The 21352-nt window shown below is 41.0% G+C and overlaps 1 protein-coding gene across 1 annotated transcript; it reads left to right on the forward strand.

The window, feature by feature from the left end:
- The first annotated feature begins 772 nt into the window (after positions 1-772).
- On the forward strand, positions 773-19274 carry dctn2 (dynactin 2 (p50)). Its single transcript, XM_026166771.2, has 14 exons — positions 773-1110; positions 1429-1497; positions 5625-5721; positions 6478-6539; positions 6729-6827; positions 12431-12591; positions 13172-13325; positions 13556-13621; positions 13939-13977; positions 14173-14250; positions 15314-15385; positions 15982-16084; positions 17134-17225; positions 18793-19274. Exons 1-14 carry the CDS (start codon positions 1075-1077, stop codon positions 18877-18879), a joined length of 1215 nt encoding a protein of 404 aa, XP_026022556.1. The 5' UTR covers positions 773-1074; the 3' UTR covers positions 18880-19274.
- Positions 19275-21352: the final 2078 nt, after the last annotated feature.

Raw genomic sequence — 21352 nt, forward strand, 5'->3', positions numbered from 1 at the left:
AACAGACTTTTTTGGTATGCTTATTAAAATTCATGAAAATCGAAACAACCCAGACATCATCATCAGAGGGTTTTTTTTTTTTTAAGATTTCTATAAGATATTCAAGAGCTAAGCGGGAATGTATACAGCTGTCTTAGCAAGCCAATTACCCCTCATGATGAGTGAGCATCTTTCTGTGTGCATTAATTTCTTAAAGTCGGCTATACCGACTGCACTTGTAAAGGAGCATCCACTGCATATGCACTGTAAATGAGTTAGTTACATATTGTGAAATGTACATAAGTATATCACGTAAATTATAAATATTATTTTCAAACATGTCGATTTGAGCAGAAGAATATTGCACATCAGGGTTATTCATAAGTTGTTGACAGATCGACCACAGCAAGTATTACAGCTTTTAGGGAGAAGCTGCAACGACATAATATAAGATGTGTGTTTATAATTTAATAACATGTAGGGGGAAAACACGACAACTTTGTTCTTTTCCTGATCGTGAATCATCCTATTAATCGACGCGTGTTGATCGAGGATCTTTGAACCCATTGATCAAGTTGTTCTTAAAAACAAATACCAAAAAACAACTCTTTGGCGCCATCATGTGACGGCATTATGTTACAACACAGTTACATGTTTTATTTAAAACTAATAAAAAAATGTTATTGAAGAATTTAAGATAATGCATGCGACAGCTAATATCGCGTTTAATAGGAAAATAAAATAAAAAGACCAAAGCCTTATTGAGTCTTATTGGATAAAAGGCGCGCATGCGTGAAAGCGGTGTTCGTTTTCGGGTATGATTGTTTTATTGTCTTCGGTAAGCCGGCGAACTCTTTTCAATTGACGCAGCAGTCGCACGACAGTCCACCTGCCGGTGCCTGTACACAAATCAAGGGCACACGCCGTCACATCAAGCTAGTGACCACATCGGCTTGGAAAGCTCCGCCGGCTGGGAGACTGCTGGCTCATCCATCGTTAGCTTTTGTCATAGTCAGACTCTATCCAGCGATAATTTGCACGTTTCATTACATTCTGTTGTGATTCGTTGGTCTTCTTTTTTCCCTCCCGGTGACCATGGCTGATCCCAAATACGCAAATTTGCCAGGAATTGTAAGTGGCTAACGCTAGCAGACAGATACTGCTAACTGGCAGTGCTATCTCCAGGCTTTGACAGCTAAGTTAGCTAACATCTCTGCCGTTTATTTCGTTGTCTGCTTTTTGTTTTCACTCACCGCGCAGCTGGCATTTACAGTTGTAATCCCGTAGTTGCTTTATTTTTCAGCTAATTCCCCGAGTTGTGCTACGGAACACCAGAAGCAAGGGTTAGGAGATAGTTGTTGTTGAATGGGCCGGGGCGTTGGCCAGGCAAGCTGTAATAACCGGGATGTCTAACTGTTCCTTATTTTGTTTATCTAATTGTTTGCACAGGCGTTTAACGAGCCGGACGTGTATGAAACCGGTGACCTTCCTGAGGATGACCAGGCTCAGTTTGAGTCGGTAAGTGGGCGCCTTTTCCCCCCAAGTTCCCTGTTCTTTAATTTTCTGCACATTCAGCTAACTAGCTAACAAGTGTTTACACGTAGGTTTATGATTGACAGTACGGAATAACAGCTTCTCACTTTTACTGTATAAATTACATGGCAAAGGGCGGATATGTCAGCGGTACTATGCATGTAAATAATCTGTCCCTGTGCCTTTCCTGTCCTTACCAACTCTGCAGGGCGAGTGAAATACTATTTGTAAGACGTGTACAAATACCCCGTTGTTGATGCTCTTGTTTAAAATATAGAGTTGAAGTAGTGAACTTTGTTCATATTTTATACAATACATACAGCTGACTTCCACACATTGTCCCTGTTATGTATGTTTCTTTTTTAAATTATTTTAATATGTTGACAGAACTAAGGCACAAGTGCATAATAAAAACAAAAATGTCAGTAGAAGCATTTTAAAATTGGATTCAGACACTTCAAGCATATCAGCAAACCAAACATTCAGGCACTGCCGTTGTCTTAGAAATCTCTTTTGCTGTCATCAATAGTGATCGAACTCTTGTGACTGCAAGAGTTCAGGCTTGTTTATCAGGACAGCTCTTGGTGAGCTGGTCTGACTTTGGTTTTAACCATGTCTGGGCTATTTTTTCAGACCAGCTGAGAGAATGCTAATTGGCATTTTCCTTCCATGTTTTCATGTTTGCTCTTCCTATTCCCTTGCCCTTGTTTTGACTCTTCCCCCACCCTCCTGGGACCCTAGTTTGTACAAGTAAGACTGGCTCAATTTTTCTCTCAGTGAGCTTAATGCTTTTTTTTAATGCATGTTTTTGTTTTTTTAAATTCCCATAGTCACTATTTCTGCCTTTAATGATTGGAATGATATGAGAAATAGATCAGCGACTCTCTTTGTGCAGTGTAATTCAACCCTTTTTGATTGTTGTGAAGTGGAAGGAATTGATTCTTTTCCTCCTATTCTTGCTGCTCTTTTAAAAATTTCTAAGGGATAATGGTGTTGGTGGTTATTCAGCAGAACTGATTTACTCTTTCATGCTTTGACAAAGCAGTGAGGGTTCAATTGTGTGCCTGTGTGAGCGTGAAGCTTTCGGCAGAATAAATGTGTTTATTTGTTCTAGGGATTTCTCTTTTTAACCTGCTGTCATGTTCTAATAATTGCTTCTTGGCTAACTCCACTGTTCTGACTAACTGGACATTTTAACGGCCTCTTTACAATGCGTGATAACTTCTTACAGGTTCATTGAGCAAAATGGATATAAAAGAAAGTCACTCACAGTCTGCAGTAGACCTTTTAAATGATCAATAATGAGACTCGTGAATGCCTATTGAGAATAGTTTTTTGTGCTTTACATAAAATAAGCAGAAATATGTCAAGTGCGCGTTCCACCTATGTTGTTCTCATGTTGTAGTAATGTAGCCAGACAAAAATGAAGCTTTGGAAATGGCTCTAGCATTGTGTGCTCCACAAAAGTGGTTTCTTAGCCATAGCTCCATAAGCTTGTTTTTGTTCTGTCACCATCCTTTTTGGTTACCTTAGGCAAAAACAATGTGGTTGTGTTGGCCACTGGTTTATACATAATTTCACCTAGGGGTGCAGCAAATTAGCATCTGTACTAATACTGACTAATGGAATGTATGCGGCATGTAACACAGATCAACATTGAGATGACTGCTTCTTTGCTGCTGTCATTATAAAATTCTTCCCTTTTTGGCAAACTACATACTAATTGTGTAGTGCCATAGCCAGCTTCCAAGAAAAATCTGTCGAATTAGGTAATCTCCAATTTGATGCTATATTTTTTTTTCTGATGAATTGATTTGCAGACTTTAGTTGAACTAAAACATTGTAAATCACACACTGTACTGGGGCTCTAACTTTGATATAGTTCACCATGTGCTTTGTTTTAGGTTAGCAGATTCATTTAGGATAAACTGCATGTGACTAACTAAGAACTTACTCCAGTTTAATGAGCTGAGGATACATGCATTTGGGGGTTTGACTTGTTTTAGACATCCTCACCCTCCATTCTGAATCATAATTAATGTTTTGAAACACCAGGCTCTTCATTACTATAAAAGGTATCATGAGGGAGAGAAACTTGGTGGTATTAAAGGACCACATTATCACGGTGAATTGGGAAAGACGGAAAGAACTCTGAGACCATCATAAACTGTCTGAGCAAAGTGTCTCCAGGGTGTTTGGCAGCTACTCTCAGAACACTGCTTTCTTTCTTATCTTTCCCTGACCTTGGCCAACTGTTCCTGTTGTGTGCATGGCATGTGATAACCACATTAATCTGTGTTGTCTCTCTCTCTCTCTCCCCCCTATTTTTTTTTCTCTCCCTCTGCTCTTCCGTTATTTTCTCTAACTCTTTGGAAACCCAAGGAGCTGGTAAGAGCCTGACTAACTCTCCTCTTCCTCCTCCTCCTCCATCATGTCATATGTGTAACTTGTCTAAGGTTTTGTCTCTTTTTATCCTGATGTTTGTGAGCCCACTCATAGCACCTTTGTGTTTGTGTCAGCACTGTTTTAATTCGACCCATTGCATGTGGTTCATCATAATTGATCACTAAAAAGTTTTGATCAAATGATCCATGGTATTTCCAATCACTAATCAAAACCTGTCATTTAGAAAAGAAAGTGTTAGTTACTTCCAGCTGTGGTTCTGCCTTTTCCATTCACTCCACATCGTTTTATCATAGTAAACCTGTAGCACACGGATGACATATTTGTTTGTAAAGATGACACTACAACCAGTCTTTGCTGAAACTATGAATGATCTTGAAATTATCTGGTTGTGTAAAAGCTGGACCAAATAATGGATGTGAAACTCTTGCAGATTCTGATGATTCATGGTTAAAATGGGTTTTAATTTCTATGGGTGTCTGGACTTGGTTGACAATAATACACATAATTCATGATCTTACCGTATGTTTCGGACCATAAGGCACACCGGACTATAAGGCGCATTAAGCGAAACAAAACAGTCAGATATGTCAAACTTTACTCAACGCATTCTTCTTCCTTACTCCACTTCCGTACCATTGATTCATTAATGTTGAATTCTCTGGCAGCTGCTCTATTCCCATGTTGTTGCAGTATGTTAATGACTAACCTCGCATTGCGGTTGATGGATTATCTCAGTTGTTCTACTGACTGAAGTTTGGTCTGTTTACAGCATCCTGCCATGCCACTGCATTTGTCCCTAACCTTCGGGAACCCTCACGTTAGCTTTTATCCAGTGGAAAAAAGTTAGCATTAGCACAACACGCATAGCTGTGTCGCTAGCAATCACGTAGCACATCATTATCTACCAGCTAGTCCAACTTCAGTAACCCTACAAAAGTCACTGCTGTTTAGTTTTCTGTCTTCATTTATGTTGGAAGTGATAGCAGAGCTGTACGTTTGAATTTTTTCAGAAATCTCTCAGTCAGAACATGCTATATGTTTAGGTTGAAACTAGCAAGCTAACTTCCTGCTAACGTCTAACTCCATTAAATTTAATAAATTCTGTTTTCATGGATGCCTGGATGTTAAACTTAATTGTTACACCTGATAAAGCAACAACGCTGATCAGTTTATTAAAGATTAAAGAATTTAAACAGTTTTAACTCTCAGTGATGCCGCAGTGTTCGTTTGACTGTTGTACCTGAAGCGGACACAGTTTTGGACCCAGATTTCTCCTCGAGGCTCCTGACTACAGTAGCCGTAATGCTCAGACAATCCATTAAGTGTTGCAGCTTCGTAGCTTACCAAAGTCGTACTAAAACATTTTTTGACCGATTTTTGAGCGCCGTGTACCACATAAAATCGTTTCGAGCTCAGTAAGCACAACCAGAATTCATACATAAGGCTCACTGGTTTATAAGGCGCACTGTCGATTTTTGAGAAAATTAAAGGATTTTAAGTGTGCCTTATAGTGCGGAAAATACGGTAATCATATTTTTGGGCAGTGATCAGACCAAGGTTTCCTGTCCAAATTTACCAACCTTTCAATGTATTTTAAGTGTACCTGGGGCTTTGAGTCTTTTGGCTCACTGATTCAGTACGGCTAAAATAACTGTGTGAGTTTGTTGATGTTCAGCTGACTTTATTTCCTGGTTTTTCAATGGCAGGAGGAGCTTTGCAGTGACAGCGTGGAGAGGATTGTGGTCAACCCCAATGCTGCTTATGACAAGTTCAAAGACAAGCATGTCAGCACCAAGGGACTTGGTCAGTTTCTCAATTTTAATTTAATAACGACGTATTAAGTTGAATAACAAAATATGTGGTGGTATACCACATCATTGCATTAGGTCACATGTTTCTTTATTACATTTTACATCCACTGTGTCTGTCAAATGCACCAATTTACTCCTGAGTTGAGTTACAAATTACAACATCCATGTGTTTTAAGAAAGTATTTATCCTTTATTAAAATGAAATTATATATTTGTGGCTGGTATTAAAAATGTACAGACTTGACTGGAAATTAGTGAATTATCGTGTCACATTTGTAGACAAAAAACAAAGTGTTACTTTAGTCTGTTGCTAACATATCTACCTCGTTAAGGTACAGAATGAAGAAGAGCTGCTTTGGCTTCAGTTAGTTAAGAGATTATTAATTGGTTCATTGAATTAAAGCCTATAAAGTTAACATATTGCTAAAATTGGCAAAAGTAATAAAAAAAGAAAAGTAAATGACACACATTCCTTTGCTTTGTCATTTATTCTCAGTGCTTCTTTGGCTGCCCTGTCTTTAAAATTTTCATCTGCTGTCATTTGTATTTAATTGTTGTATAAGATAAATTTCTTCTTTAGTGTAAAGAAAACAAACATCAATAAATACATGTAAAACAAATTAAAATATTTTATTCCTTCAGTTTGTGCTATAACAAATAGATTTGCATTCTTAGAAACATCAGTTTCAGCTTTTAATGTCGTGTTTGTCACTTTCTCTCTCAACACATTTGTCCTTTCTTTTTCCAGACTTTTCAGACAGAATCAGTAAAAGCAGAAGAGTTGGCTATGAGTCAGGAGAATTTGAGATTGTGAGTATATTCTGTTCAGCAGAAGAACATTACTTTGTTCTCACAAAAAGACTTTTTATTTTGTTCACTCTTGTGTTTGTCATTTCTGATAAAAGTCAGAGAGCATGTGATGCTAGTGGTGTGATCATTTCTCTCAGCTCTTTTGTATATTGAGTAATATTCATTCAGTTTCTCTGCTCTGTGGCTTAGCTTGGAGAGGGCTGTGGAGTGAAGGAGACGCCTCAGCAGAAGTATCAGCGCCTAGTGAATGAGATCCAGGAACTCACGCAGGAGGTGGACACCATCCAGGTAACCTGCAAGCAACAGACGTGTACACACGTCCAAAAGAGCGTGTGAGGGATGATCATTCTTCTACCTGTATTTTAATGTTAGTAGCCTTCCTCCACATTGCTCATAGATCATTTAGTATTGCATTTATTGAAGGGAAGATCAACCATTGAGTTGGAACAATTTCAGCAAATCTAATCCAAAGCCTAATCTGATGAATACCTGAGTGTTAGTGAGAAGAGGGTTCATCTTAAAATGGCATAGCAGGTTGGCTAAACTGGCTGGTGCTACCAAGGCAAAGACTAGTGAGCTTCCTGAAACCCTGCCTCAGGTATGCTTTTATCAACACCTGACTAGGTGTGGCCAATTAGCACCAGCTGAACACACTGAGGAGATTAGGGGCTGCAGAGGGGCGTAACAATGCACTAAAGCTAAAGCACACTGTGAAAATTTGCTAGATTACAACCAACAATGTTGATTAACAAAGTTTCCTTCCTGTCATCGTGCAAGAAATGGCTCACCCTCAAATTTAAATTTTATTTGTCGCACACACAACCATACATATTCATACATAAGGCACACGGGATTATAAGGGGCACTGTCGATTTTCAGAAAAATCAAAGGTTTGATTTTAAGTGTGCCGTATTTTCCAAACAACACGGTAATAACGACGGCCCGCTAGCATGCTCTACCAAAAATAGTGCTTTGTTGTGTATCTGACGGACGAAAGCTAAACCAGTTCCACACCAGTGAAGTTGCAGCATTTCTACAAACCAGTTCTGGTTCATCTGTTTCATTTAACGATCCACTTTCGCTCTACTCATTCTGCGTCGCCGCCATGTGTATATGTAAACATAGGCACTGCGCATGCGCGTTTTACCCATATTCTATCGCAATATGTCATTTTCCTATCGTTGCCCAAAATTACACCGGTATTACCGGTATGATATAGCCCAGCCCTAGTCCATCATAATCTTCCTAGCTTTGGTCTTGCACCGCTTGGTGTAGATGGACAGCAGGTCAGGAAGCTCTGATCGAATGATGCGTTCGGCTGAGCGCACCACTCTTTGCAGATCTTGTCTGTCCTGCTTGGTGCTGTTCCCAAACTAGGTGCAGATGTTTCCCATCAAGACGCTCTCGATGGTGCAGGAGTAAAAGTTCTTGAGCACCCTCAGCAGCAGGTGGAAGTCTCTAAGTCTTCTGAGGAAGAAGAGACACTGGTGGGCTTTCTTAACCAGAGTGTTAATGTGGCAGGACCATGACAGGTCCTGAGTGATGTGGACACCCAGATACCGTAAACTATCCACTCTCTCCACTGGCGTGCCACTGATGATGAGGGGCTTATAATTCCTCGCCTGCGTTGTAGTGAAGTCCACGATCAGCTCCTTAGTCTTGCTGACATTTAGGAGGGGGTTAATTTCCTGTCACCAGGTCTCCAGGTTCATAATCTCCTCCAGGTAGGCCTTCTCGATGTTGTCAGAGATCAGGCCCACAACAACAGTGTCGTCAGCAAACTTGACAATGGAGACAGACAGGGGAGGCGGCGTGTGTTTAATGGTGAACAACAACTGGTGCAACAGTGCGAACGTTGTTCCTCTCACACCCTCCTGCACACCAAATCTGGAACTACTGTCCATCATGTGTCGTCCTTTTTATCTACCTCGGGAATTTACATCGGTCATTGTAAGTGCCGTTTATATTCCACCACAAGCGGACACGGTCACCGCCTTATGCGAGCTGCATGAGGCACTCACACAGCACCAGACACAACACCGGGACGCTGCGCTTATTGTGAGGGGGACTTTAATAGCGCCAACCTCAAACGCGCAGCGCCGAACTTTTATCAACACATCACCTGCCCCACCAGGGGTGAAAGGACACTGGACCACTGCTACACTACGGTCAAGGACGGCTACAAGGCACAATCCCGCCCTCCGTTTGGCAAATCTGATCACGCCGCCATCTTCCTCATGCCAAAATATAAACAAAGGCTGAAACAGGAAGTTCCGGTTCAGAGGAAGGTCGCGCGCTGGACGGATCAATCGGTGGCCGCGTTACATGACGCACTCGATGACGCAGACTGGGGCGTCATATAACGTGCGGAGGGCGGTGAAAGAGGCGAAGCAGCGCTACGGGAGGAAACTAGAGTCACAACTCCAACAGAGTGACTCTAGGAGCCTGTGGCGGGGGGACTAAGGACAATAACGGACTATAAAGCACCAACAACCGGTATGACGAACGCGACCGTGACTCTGGCAGACGAGCTGAACACTTTCTATGCTCGCTTCGAGGCTGCAGCTAAGGTCAAATTCAAATTCAAATTTTATTTGTCACGTACACAGTCATACACAGTACGATATGTAGTGAAATGCTTGGACAACTGCTCGTGACCTAAAGAGAACAAAAAAGGAAAAGGCTATGAATAAGATAGGAAATAAATATGAAAAATTAAAAAGGGTAAATTTAACTAGGAAGGAATAAAATATAAATTAAGGTTAAAAATGAAATAACTGTACAACACAAATTAGAATGAAGGGTAAATTTAACTGGGAAGAATAAGATAAAGATAAATATATAAATTAAAGTTGAAAATAAAATAACTGTACAACAAAATACACAATATAGAACTATATAAGAATGTATGAAGAAATCTAAATATAAATAAATATATACACAATAACAGCAGCTGTACAAGTATTAACCGGAAATGAAGAATATAGTGACCAGTGTTGTGCAAAAAAACAATGTGTGCAAAAACAAAGTCCAGAAAGTCCAGTGTGTGTGTAAGAACCATATGTGTGGGTCAGTACTGTGTGGTGGTGTGATTGAGAGACCGTATCGCCTGCGGGAAGAAGCTCCTCCTCAGTCTCTCTGTGTTGGTCTTCAGGGAGCGGAATCGCTTTCCTGACCTCAGCAGAGAGAACAGTCTGTTGTTGGGATGGCTGAGGTCCTTCACGATCTTCCTGGCCTTGGTCCGGCACCGCCTGCTGTAGATTGAGTGCAGGTCAGGGAGCTCGGAGCGGATGGTGCGCTCAGCTGACCGCACAACCCTCTGTAGAGCTCGTCTGTCCTGCATGGTGCTGTTCCCGAACCAGGTTAAGATGTTTCCCGCCAGGATGCTCTCTATGGTGCACAAGTAAAAGTTCCTGAGCACCTTGGAGGGCAGTTGGAAGTCTCTCAAGCGTCTGAGGTGGTAGAGACGCTGTCGGGCCTTTTTCACCACGGTGTTGATGTGACAGGACCATGACAGGTCCTGCGTGATGTGAACTCCGAGGTATTTGAAGCTGTCCACTCTCTCCACTGGGCACTCGTTGATGACGGGGGTCTGGTAGTTCCTCTCCTGCTTAGTGCTGAAGTCCACTATCAGCTCCTTTGTCTTACTGACATTTAGAAGGAGGTTGTTCCTCTGGTCTCCAACAATGCTAGTGTTAGCGGCGCTAACGGCTGCAGACAGGAAGATACTGCCAGCACCGGAAACGTGCTCGTCATCTCCGAGCATGAAGTAAGGAGAGCCTTCAAAAGAGTGAACACCAGAGAGCAGCAGGACCAGACAGCATCCCAGGTCGTATCCTAAGAGACTGCGCATACCAGCTAGCTCCTGTGTTCACTGAGATATTCAACATCTCTTTATCTCAGTCGGTGATCCCCACATGCTTCAAAGAGTCCATCATTGTTCCTGTCCCGAAGAAACCCCACCCTGCTTCTCTCAATGACTATCGCCCTGTAGCCCTCACCTCAGTAGTGATGAAGTGCTTTGAACGCCTGGTCAGAGACTTCATCATTTCTTCACTACCAGACACACTGGACCCACTACAGTTCGCTTACCGTCCAAATCGTTCCACAGACGATGCCATCTCTCATCTCCTCCACACATCACTCACTCACTTGGACACTAGAAGGGGGAATTATGTTAAAATGCTCTTCATAGACTACAGCTCTGCATTTAACACCATAATTCCCTCCACACTCACCACCAAGCTGGAGCATCTGGGACTCAGCTCATCTATGTGTCAGTGGATCTCCAACTTCCTAACTGGCAGACCACAGGCAGTAAGGATGGGCGGACATGTCTCAGCCTCCACCACTCTCAGCACTGGAGCCCCCCAGGGGTGTGTTCTGAGCCCCCTGCTGTACTCTTTGTACACATATGACTGTGTGGCCACTACCAGCTCCACCACCATCATCAAGTTTGCTGACGACACCGTCGTGGTGGGCCTGATCTCTGATAACAACGAGACGGCCTACCTGAAGGAGATTAGGAATCTGGAGAACTGGTGCCAGAGGAACAACCTCCTTCTAAACGTCAGTAAGACAAAGGAGCTGATAGTGGACTTCAGCACTAAGCAGGAGAGGAACTACCAGACCCCCGTCATCGAGTGCCCAGTGGAGAGAGTGGACAGCTTCAAATACCTCGGAGTTCACATCACGCAGGACCTGTCATGGTCCTGTCACATCAACACCGTGGTGAAAAAGGCCCGACAGCGTCTCTACCACCTCAGACGCTTGAGAGACTTCCAACTGCCCTCCAAGGTGCTCAGGAACTTTTACTCGTGCACCATAGAGAGCATCCTGGCGGGAAACATCTTAACCTGGTTCGGGAACAGCACCATGCAGGACAGACGAGCTCTACAGAGGGTTGTGCGGTCAGCTGAGCGCACCATCCGCTCCGAGCTCCCTGACCTGCACTCAATCTACAGCAGGCGGTGCCGGACCAAGGCCAGGAAGATCGTGAAGGACCTCAGCCATCCCAACAACAGACTGTTCTCTCTGCTGAGGTCAGGAAAGCGATTCCGCTCCCTGAAGACCAACACAGAGAGACTGAGGAGGAGCTTCTTCCCGCAGGCGATACGGTCTCTCAATCACACCACCACACAGTACTGACCCACACATATGGTTCTTACACACACACTGGACTTTCTGGACATTGTTTTTGCACACATTGTTTTTTTGCACAACACTGGTCACTATATTCTTCATTTCCGGTTAATACTTGTACAGCTGCTGTTATTGTGTATATATTTATTTATATTTAGATTTCTTCATACATTCTTATATAGTTCTATATTGTGTATTTTGTTGTACAGTTATTTTATTTTCAACTTTAATTTATATATTTTATCTTATTCCTTCCCAGTTAAATTACCCTTCATTCTAATTTGTGTTGTACAGTTATTTCATTTTTAACCTTAATTTATATTTTATTCCTTCTTAGTTAAATTTACCCTTTTTAATTTTTCATATTTATTTCCTTTCTTATTCATAGCCTTTTCCTTTTTTGTTCTCTTTAGGTCACGAGCAGTTGTCCAAGCATTTCACTACATATCGTACTGTGTATGACTGTGTACGTGACAAATAAAATTTGAATTTGAATTTGACAACTGTTCATGCTCATTGCAGTAAATGTTTCTGTATTGTTCACATTAAGTTTTATTTGCAATTCTGTATTTTTGATTGGTTAGCGAGCAATATGGTCTAGAAGTAGATCCATATGCCTTTATTTACAAAAGCTAATCCAAAAATATTATATGATCAAATAATAATGCAAAAATATTAGTGTTTGATACTGCACTACACACAGATTGTATTACCTGGCATCAAAGATGTATGTGTCTCTCTGCGTCCAGGCTGCCACAAAGGAAAGTAATGCAGAGGAGCGCCTCACTCCAGTGGTGCTGGCCCAGCAGGCAGCCCAGCTCAAACAGCAGCTGGTTTCAGCCCATCTCGACTCACTGCTTGGACCACAGGCACACATCAACCTGGCTGACCCAGATGGCGCACTGGCCAGGTGAGTTGGCTGGAGTTAACAAGACAATGAAGCACAAACGAGGGCAAGCACCTGGAACCTGAAACTTAACACCACAGTCTGTTAGATCGTGCCAGCACTGTGATCTGAGAAACTGAAATGCTTGGGAAGAAAGAGGGTGCTCTGGAGAAATGGAGAGAATAAGAGTGATTGATATGGGAATTGGATTTTCCAAGCTTTAACCAGATATAATGAGATGGAGTAGTAAGGAAATAAGATTAATTGTACACATAAATGTTGCTGATCTCAAAGGGCATAGCTACCAGGAGCACAACACAACTAAGTGACAGATGATTGAGGGAGGGAAATTAACTAAAAGAACACAGAAATCTTTGAAAAATGCCAGCGCCCAACTGAGCATAAGCAAAGGAAGCCGTGGGCTTAAAAGGGGAAAACACAAATGAGAGAAAGTGAGGAAAACACCTTCACAAACCTTCACTTGCAGTTAATAACACTGACTTAAAGGATTGAGAGGGAGGGAGGACCACACTCATGGCAGCACATGGGGTTGGTAACAATGGTGAACATATTATCCCTTTGTGTCTTTCTTCCCTTCTCATAGGCGTCTGCTCACCCAGCTGGAAGCCGCTAAGGGCAGCCGTGGCAGCTCTGCAGGAGACTGCAAGCCGACAGCATTAACTAAGGGCCCAGATGGAGTGGTACTCTACGAGTTACACAGCAGACCAGAGCAGGAGAAATTTAATGAGTCTGCCAAGGTAAAGAGGAAAGAGAGGTGGATAAATGTCTGTGATGAATGCACACATAAAATGAGGCTGTATGGTCTCCTCGGCCTGCTTTGTTTCTGTTCTTCTGAGTGGAATGTCAGAATACTAGATGACAATAAGCAGGACTAAAGGAGGAAGGCATACATGTGGGTGTTTGTGTGTCTCTTGTGGGATGCTTGTTGTCACTGCCAGCCATGTGTTGCCCTGTTCCGTCTCTGTAGATGGCGGAAGTGGAGAAGCGTCTAGCTGAGCTGGAGATGGCTGTTGGCTCAGGATCAGACAAGCAGGTACACACACAGTCCCGCTGTCTCTCTCTCTCTCTCAAACACACACACACACACACACACACACACACACACACACACACACACACACACACACACACACACACACACACACACACACACACACATTGTCTTCATGGGTCTTTGCTCTCATTCGCACTAATTCTGTGTGCCTGTCTCTATGTCACACTCACAACAGAATTTTCTTGCTTCTGTTTTCAAGTAAAATAAAATATTCCACTTGATTTATGTAAATTCAAGCGGTGGCTTTGTTGTTTCTTGTTAAAATGCATTTTTCCCTCTTCACATTTACTTTATAGGGACCTCTGAGTGCTGGTGCTCAAGGAACCAGTTTGATGGTAAGAACACACTGTGTAGTTTGTCTCTCTATTCAAAACTCTGGGTATCTGATGTGCAGCCAGAGAACTGGGTCATACTTCAAAGGTGACATCAGTTCCTTCAAGTTTGTTTATTGCTGCTGTGCCAGTAGGAGGAACAAAAACCTAAAGTTTTGTGCTTGATCTTATATATAAACTTGTCCTCCTTTGTATCAGGACACCATAGAGCTCCTGCAGGCAAGGGTCAGTGCTCTGGACTCTGCTACTCTGGATCAGGTGGAGGCAAGACTGCAGGTGATTACTCCCCGTACAGCATTACAGCACAGTGTTAGGAGGAGGCAGCCTTTCCATATGAAGTGACAAGACAGTTGCATCTTGATTACATTCGTACATCAGTTTTTTTTCCTAGATGCATTTTGGTTTGAAAGGGTAGTGGGTTTTGGTTTTTGTATATATTTTGCTCTCTTTTGAGTTTCATCCATTGCGTTTAGTACAGAAGCAGGCCTGGATGTGTCAGTTGGAGGGGCATCTGGACTGTAGCTTTTGTATCTAACAAAAACTAAAAAACATTTTGCTTTTCTGCAAGAACTCATCCCATTTCTCTATAGCAGTTATTCACAAAATCAAGAGCGCTGCAGCCCACTTAAAAACTATAAAATCCAACCGGAATTTAAATTTGTCTTAAATCTTCAGTCTAATCAAAATATAGCAGAAAATTATGTATTTCTTTGAAAATTGTATTTTAAAAAAATAGCAACAAATGGTTGGCTTTAAATTCCTAATGCTAATCCGGTCATATGCATATTGTTAAGGCCAGTGTAGCCCACCTGCCACTGGGACACAAACTTCAATACAAGAGCATTCAGTTTTTGCCCAGAATAAAGAGTAATATCACAAACTAACCACCGCCTAGCACCAGTTTTCATTCAGTTTTTATGTAATTAAATTAATATAAATATGTAACTGTACATACTTGTAAGTAATTTCAAACTGCGGCCCAGCTGCAGTTCCTTTGTGGCCCAAAAAGTCACTCTGAGGATGTCTTTAGATCACTGCTTGCTTTTTAAGAACAACATATACCTGAAACCTAAGGAGAACGTTCAGAATAGAGGGTATTACACAAAGCTTAGGTCGGTCCAGCTTTGAGTCGGTGCTTTTATAGTTTGTGCCTTAATGTTTGGCTACTTTGTTGCTCAGCTGATAAATATCTTTAGTTTTAAAATATGCCACAGTGACCATGATGTTGGGTTACTTGTGACATAGTTTGCAGTGAAACACTAGTTGCCCCTGAGTGGTACCTCTTGCAAAATTAGAATAGATTACCGTATACGTATAATGTGTTTTTTCTCTCCTGCAGAGTGTCCTCGGGAAGATGAATGAGATTGCTAAACACAAGGCAGCGATTGAAGACGCTGAAACACAAAACAAGGTTAGTGACCCCTGACCACCTTCAGTATCGAATAAAGGCTGTAATAATTGCAGATCTGTTTCTTTACAACTTCCAGGCTCAAACTGACTGCATGTGATTTGTCTACTTTGAGGCTGTTTCAGTAAATGTTTCTTCTGGACAGACATTTGCAATCATTAGAGCTGAAATGTTTTCATCAGTGTTAAGGTTCTCGTTCCAATAAGTGTATATTTACAAAAGTCTGGTAACAAGTGGGAAGAATATTGTTTATACAATTTCAGCTTAATGCTGATATTTCAAACTGCCCACATTCATAGCCAAACATTCATAAGAGCCAAACCAAAGTGTAATTGAATAGTTTGTTTTTAGTTTGTTCTTTCTAAATAATGAATCGATTCAGGATCTGACTAACAGATTTCATGCATTCACGTGTTGTATATGTAGTTGACCAGCAGAGGGCAGGCTATGCTAATTATATAATTTCTATGAATAACGGTATAAATGGTTGGTTTGTGTTAGGTATATTGGTGTTTTAGAAAAATATTGTATTTGACCATCTGACAGCTTCTATAAAAATCATTAAATGTGTTTTGGTTTTTTTTTTTTTTATCTGCCAGGTGTCAAAGTTGTATGATGTGGTGCAGAAGTGGGATGCCATGTCCACTTCCATACCTCAGGTGGTGCAGAGGCTCGTTGCTGTGAAGGAGCTCCATGAGCAAGGTAACACGCAGGAACTGAAACTGCTCCGTCCATTCACACAAAACCATGAAATGCAGAAGGTGCTGAGGTGTTTCAGGGGTGTAGGAGCTTATTAAAACTCTAACATTAGATGAATGTACTTGGTTAGTGTGTGCCAGTAATTGGCCAATATTGTAATAATGTTGCTCTTGGGGCAAATTTCCCCCCGGTAAGGATCGCAATGGAAACATGGATAATTTATGTGCTCTTCCTTTATGTAAGGGGAGACGAACCTTGAAATGACACCCATGAGAGTTCAAGGAGAGAATGTATGTAGGTTAGCGGGGATGGGATGTGGCGTTAAAGGCTGAAAATATGTTGGGTGTTGCCACAGAACATAACAGGGTGTGAACCCAGATCACGTTCCAGGCAGCATATGTGTTGGAGAGTAACATTTGCATCCACTGTGGAAACATCTGAGAGCGAGACATAAGATGAAACTAAGGGAAAACGGGATTCAAATAGATAATGGAATTAGCCTAAACCGTGCCATTCTATTATAACAAAGGGCAAAAAATCACTGAGAGGGGAGACTCAAAATGGTAACGGAATTAAACTAAATCTTGCAATACTGCTAAACACCCCCTTGGGGTAACAGAGATGCATGATATTATATATATCACATTATCATCTTTTTATTATTTAGCACATGAAAGCGGAACCTTGGCATTAATAGATTATATTGATAATTCAGTTCTGAGAGCTGAAGGAGGTCATTTATCATCCAGCCTCTCTCTGCACCGATCTGTCACACATTGCAGCTTCTTTGCTCGACAGAGCTTAGCTGCACCTTTTTTTCTTCTGATCTTTCTTTACCAATAAAGGAAAACTTGAAAAAGAAAATACTTAGTTTAATCTTTCAAGCTGCCGTTCATCACTGTTAGATTAGGTTTGCATCAATTCCTTTGCCCTTCTCCTTCAGCTGACAACAAAGACATTTCATTTTTTAGCAGATGTTTTGAATTTAAGGATTACTTACTTCCTGTCCTTTATCTAATTCTCCCTTTTCACTTCAACCCTCTATCTCACAGCCATGCAGTTTGGCCAGCTGCTGACACACCTGGATACCACTCAGCAGATGATCAACAACTCCCTGAAGGACAATAATACCCTGCTAACACAGGTGAGAAGTTCATAGACCTGTTGAACAATTGTAGCAACATAAATAATTTCTAAGCGCTGCAGGGAGAGTAGAACTCAGCAGTTTTATCCACTTAAACGGTCAGCTTGAATGAGCCACTGCAGCCATGGTAAACTTGGCACTGGCCAGCAGAAATGTGTCACAGTTCGATATAAAAAGACGCCAGCAGTTATACAGTTGCTGTCGTTTTATAGAAACGAACGTTTCTGCAGTAATTGGTAGAAACTTTGTGAACCACTTTTTCACAATAGCAGATGAAAATGTTAGATTTGGTGTGAAAGAAAAACTTGACATGTTCAAACACTTGGCCGTAACCTCTTTGTATGTGTAGTGAATGAGTGGAAAAAGTGTCCTCTAATACCCTTCAGAGTGCACAGCCGAGGCAGCTTTTCACAGCTAGAAGTAACAATCTAACAAACTACAGCTTCCCATTACGAGGACAGAAGCTCTGTAAAGCCTCTCAGGCAATAATCAGTCTGTGCTTTCACAGTTCAAGGCTTCTGGCAGGAGGGACCAACCAGTGCCTCAATCCAGTAAAATGTATTTTGTTTTTCTTTACAATGTTTTGGTGTCACAGAGGCTAGTTAAGTCTGACATTTCAGTTTCTTATCAACACTGAAATGTTTGTTTTTGGTTTTTGTGTAGCCTTCTGAAACAATATTGTCTAATAATAATTGTCATCAGTGAAGGTTGGGCGATCGGACGAATATATCGACCAATCGACGATAGGCTGAGTCTTTCACCGATCATTTTTACAAGAGCAATGTTATGTATTTATTTGCCCATGAGTGAGTTTGCTAATAATGTTGGTTGAAGTTAAGAGAAGCAGTCAATAGAAGAAATAATAGCAGTGTTTTAACAGCTCCCTCTTCCAGCTGCAAACAAATGCAGCGATTCATTTACTCAAACTCATAACAGAAAGAAAGATGGTAGCCCATGTTCAGAAAAAACAAAAACATTTTATTTAGATTAAAAAAAAAAAAAAAAAAAAAACCAAAACGGTGGGGAGGGAAACAAAGAGAAACTGTCTTCTTTTTTTTCCACTCTAACCGTGTTTACAGGCCGTTCCAGTGTTTGTCTTACACACTAAACCAAGCAACAAATCCAAAATTAAACAAAAAGTAAGTTAAAAATCAAAATGTCTCTTCCAGCGAACACATATAAATAAATGACTAATCCAAAAAGTAGCTATATTAATTCTGAACCAAACAAGAAAAGAATGTAAAATATTACATTGCTCCGCCCATCAAAAAGTCACCTGCGTGAATATATCATGTATCGTCTATTGGAAAATTTTTACATATCGCCCAACCTTATCATCAGTAGCACTTTTCCTACATGACTCAGGTATATGAATGTTTAACAGGGCTGCACCTGATTGGTATTTTGTTTGAATTATGGCAAAGGTTTCCATATTTAAGCACCTTCCTTTCTTTTCTCTTACCGATTATTTAGCTTTTTCCTTACATCCTCTCTCCCCGTCCCATCAGTCTCTCGCACGCACTTCTGGAGTTAGCATTCTCTCTAATTCTTCTTCTTTTTTTACCAGGTTCAGCAAACGATGAAGGAAAATCTTGTGGCTATAGAGGAGAACTTTGCTGCACTAGACCAGAGGATGAAGAAGCTTTCAAAATAAACGGTGGCAGAGTTTTAGAGACCGGGTTGTTTTTATAATTATTAGATTAGAAAATTCTACCATTCCTTTTGGACCTTCATGCGATTTTTGGTAAAATGAAATGGATGAAAAGAAAAACGGTGTAAAGCGGTGTAGAAATAAAGATCTATTGTCCTAAGTTGTTGTAGCTGAAGCACGTATGTGCGAGCATCAGGGCCGTGTCACCGAAGGACAGCTTGTAAATATGCCTGTGTACTTTATTGTTTCTTCACGCTCAGTCGCTTGTAACTATATTATTATGACTGAGACAGCAGACACCACAGACAAACTTTTAATCTGCTTTGTCATTGCCTACAAGTTCACTGTATTGTTCATCTGTGGTCATGGAAACTGATCAATAAAACAAAGTGCTGTAAGGCCCGCCTCCTTTCATTCCTTTTATTTTTTAAACATGTAATTATTGACCTAGCTTCCTGTCTGAAAAACTAAGTTTTGTGAAATACTGATGATCAAATGTTTTCCACCCTTTAAACAAAAAGATCCTGGTCATCAGTAATTAGCTGTTGGTGTTATGCTTTTAATAAGAAGCTGTAGGAGACTCACAGATGGCTAATTGAATTCTAAACTGACCTGTCAAAATAAAGTCTTCATTTGTGGTTGTGCTCAATATGTATGACCACTGGGTGGCAGCATAGCATCAAGCCCAAACAGAATCCTAGGACGAGGCCAAATAAACCCATAAAAGCAGATTAGTCACCCACTTTGACATATTTGTTTCTAATTAAGCTTCCCATATTTTATTACACATACCCCAACTCTGATTTTTAGGTCTAGACTCTAAATCCACCCTCATTCTGTGGCCTGTAACTCTGTTTGTCTCCTGCTTTTCTCTGTTTGTTGTTGTCGTCAGCATGTCTCTGCTTGCTGCTTCTAATTTTCATATTCATATAAGTATGTATGTATAAATGTACATGCTTTGTACAGCACCGAAAGCTGTGTAAATGGGATTTATAGAAATACATTCTACTTGCTAACGTTTACTTTCTAATTTCGTAAATCGTAACTTGATATTTTTAACTAGTTGGGGTTAAGTTGGTGGGGAAAAAAAGGAAAAAAACTTAAGAGTTATTTAACACAAAACCGTGTTTCATTACAAATCGTTATGTTATTTGACCTTTACTTCATGTCCCTCCCTGTCTCTCATAGCATTCTGCTTGTCATAACAGGGCAGTATTACAAAACTTCACAGGACAGTTATTTTAAAAAAAAATTAAAAGGTTAAGTATTGTAGAAACTGTTGCACTAAAATAAAGGCAAACAGCAAAGTTAAAGCAGGAACAGAAAGCACCCAGTCGAGTAGAAACCTAAATGTAAAAGGATTATTTCTTGCCTTTTGACAAGTAAAAACAGGAGCCACTAAATGAATTTAAGGTCAGTCTCAAATCCATCTAGTAGTTGTGCGTGTGTAAAAAGCATTTATTCAAAAAGCTGGCTCCTGTCTGAAGTCAAGTGATGGGATTAGTGACAAAGGCCGACAGATAGCATACAGCAGGGCGAGGATCAGGTGCTTGTGGTGAGTCATTCAGATACATCAGCCCCTGCGAGTTAGGTAACAGCGAGCCTCTCGCAAGTGGATTAATAGTTTACTGAGCTACGAACATTGCCCCAAAAGAAACACGCAGCCAGAAGTTAGGTTTCATGCCTTTGACATGCGCTCCATTTTTGGACTCGTGTACTTAAACCTGACCCTGAATTAGATACGACGTTTGATAAAGCCTCTGTTACCAAGCCTGTGGATCATTTCTTTACTTTAGCTGATTATTATGTCTGTGTCTCTCAGCCTATATTACATCTGTCCTTTTATTCCAAAGAGTTATGTGCTGACTGTGGACTCCAGCTTACCAGTTTCCCTTACATGTGGGAGAGCTGCCTGCTCGGACAAGACGTATCAAGTGTAAGTTTCAGGGAATTAGTTCCACAGATCCAACTTAGAAGGGAATGCCACAGATGAGCACAGAGACGTACAGTGTACTGTATATCATGTTATACCACATTTGTCCTTCTATTTCGGGTGCGCTAGATTGGGTCAGCTCAGCCCCATCTGTTAAGAGACACTTTAACACAATCACAAACTGACTATTTAGCAAGAGCACAAAGTATTTATTGAACAGCTGTATTATCTTTTAATGTGGAAATTTAAGGAATGATTAAATACATTTTAAGAGAAAGGTTTAAATCCAAAAAGCACAAACAATAAATACTGTCTCTGCAGTATAAATGTAGCTGCTTAAATACTGAATGTCAGCACCAGAAGCTTTTACTCTACTGGACAAAGTAAATATTAAAGTCCTCTGGCAGCACAGAGCAGCTGAACACAGAGGAGGCAGAAGGGAGCACCAATTGCTCTAAAATCTCTGTTTCTGGTGCTGATATGGGAAAAACTAGAATGAGAGGAAGAAAAGGATGGTGTAAGAGCCTGGAGTGTGTGTTTCGC

This window comes from Astatotilapia calliptera, chromosome 5 (assembly GCF_964374335.1).
Source record: "Astatotilapia calliptera chromosome 5, fAstCal68.1, whole genome shotgun sequence".
Taxonomy (NCBI): Eukaryota; Metazoa; Chordata; class Actinopteri; order Cichliformes; family Cichlidae; genus Astatotilapia; species Astatotilapia calliptera.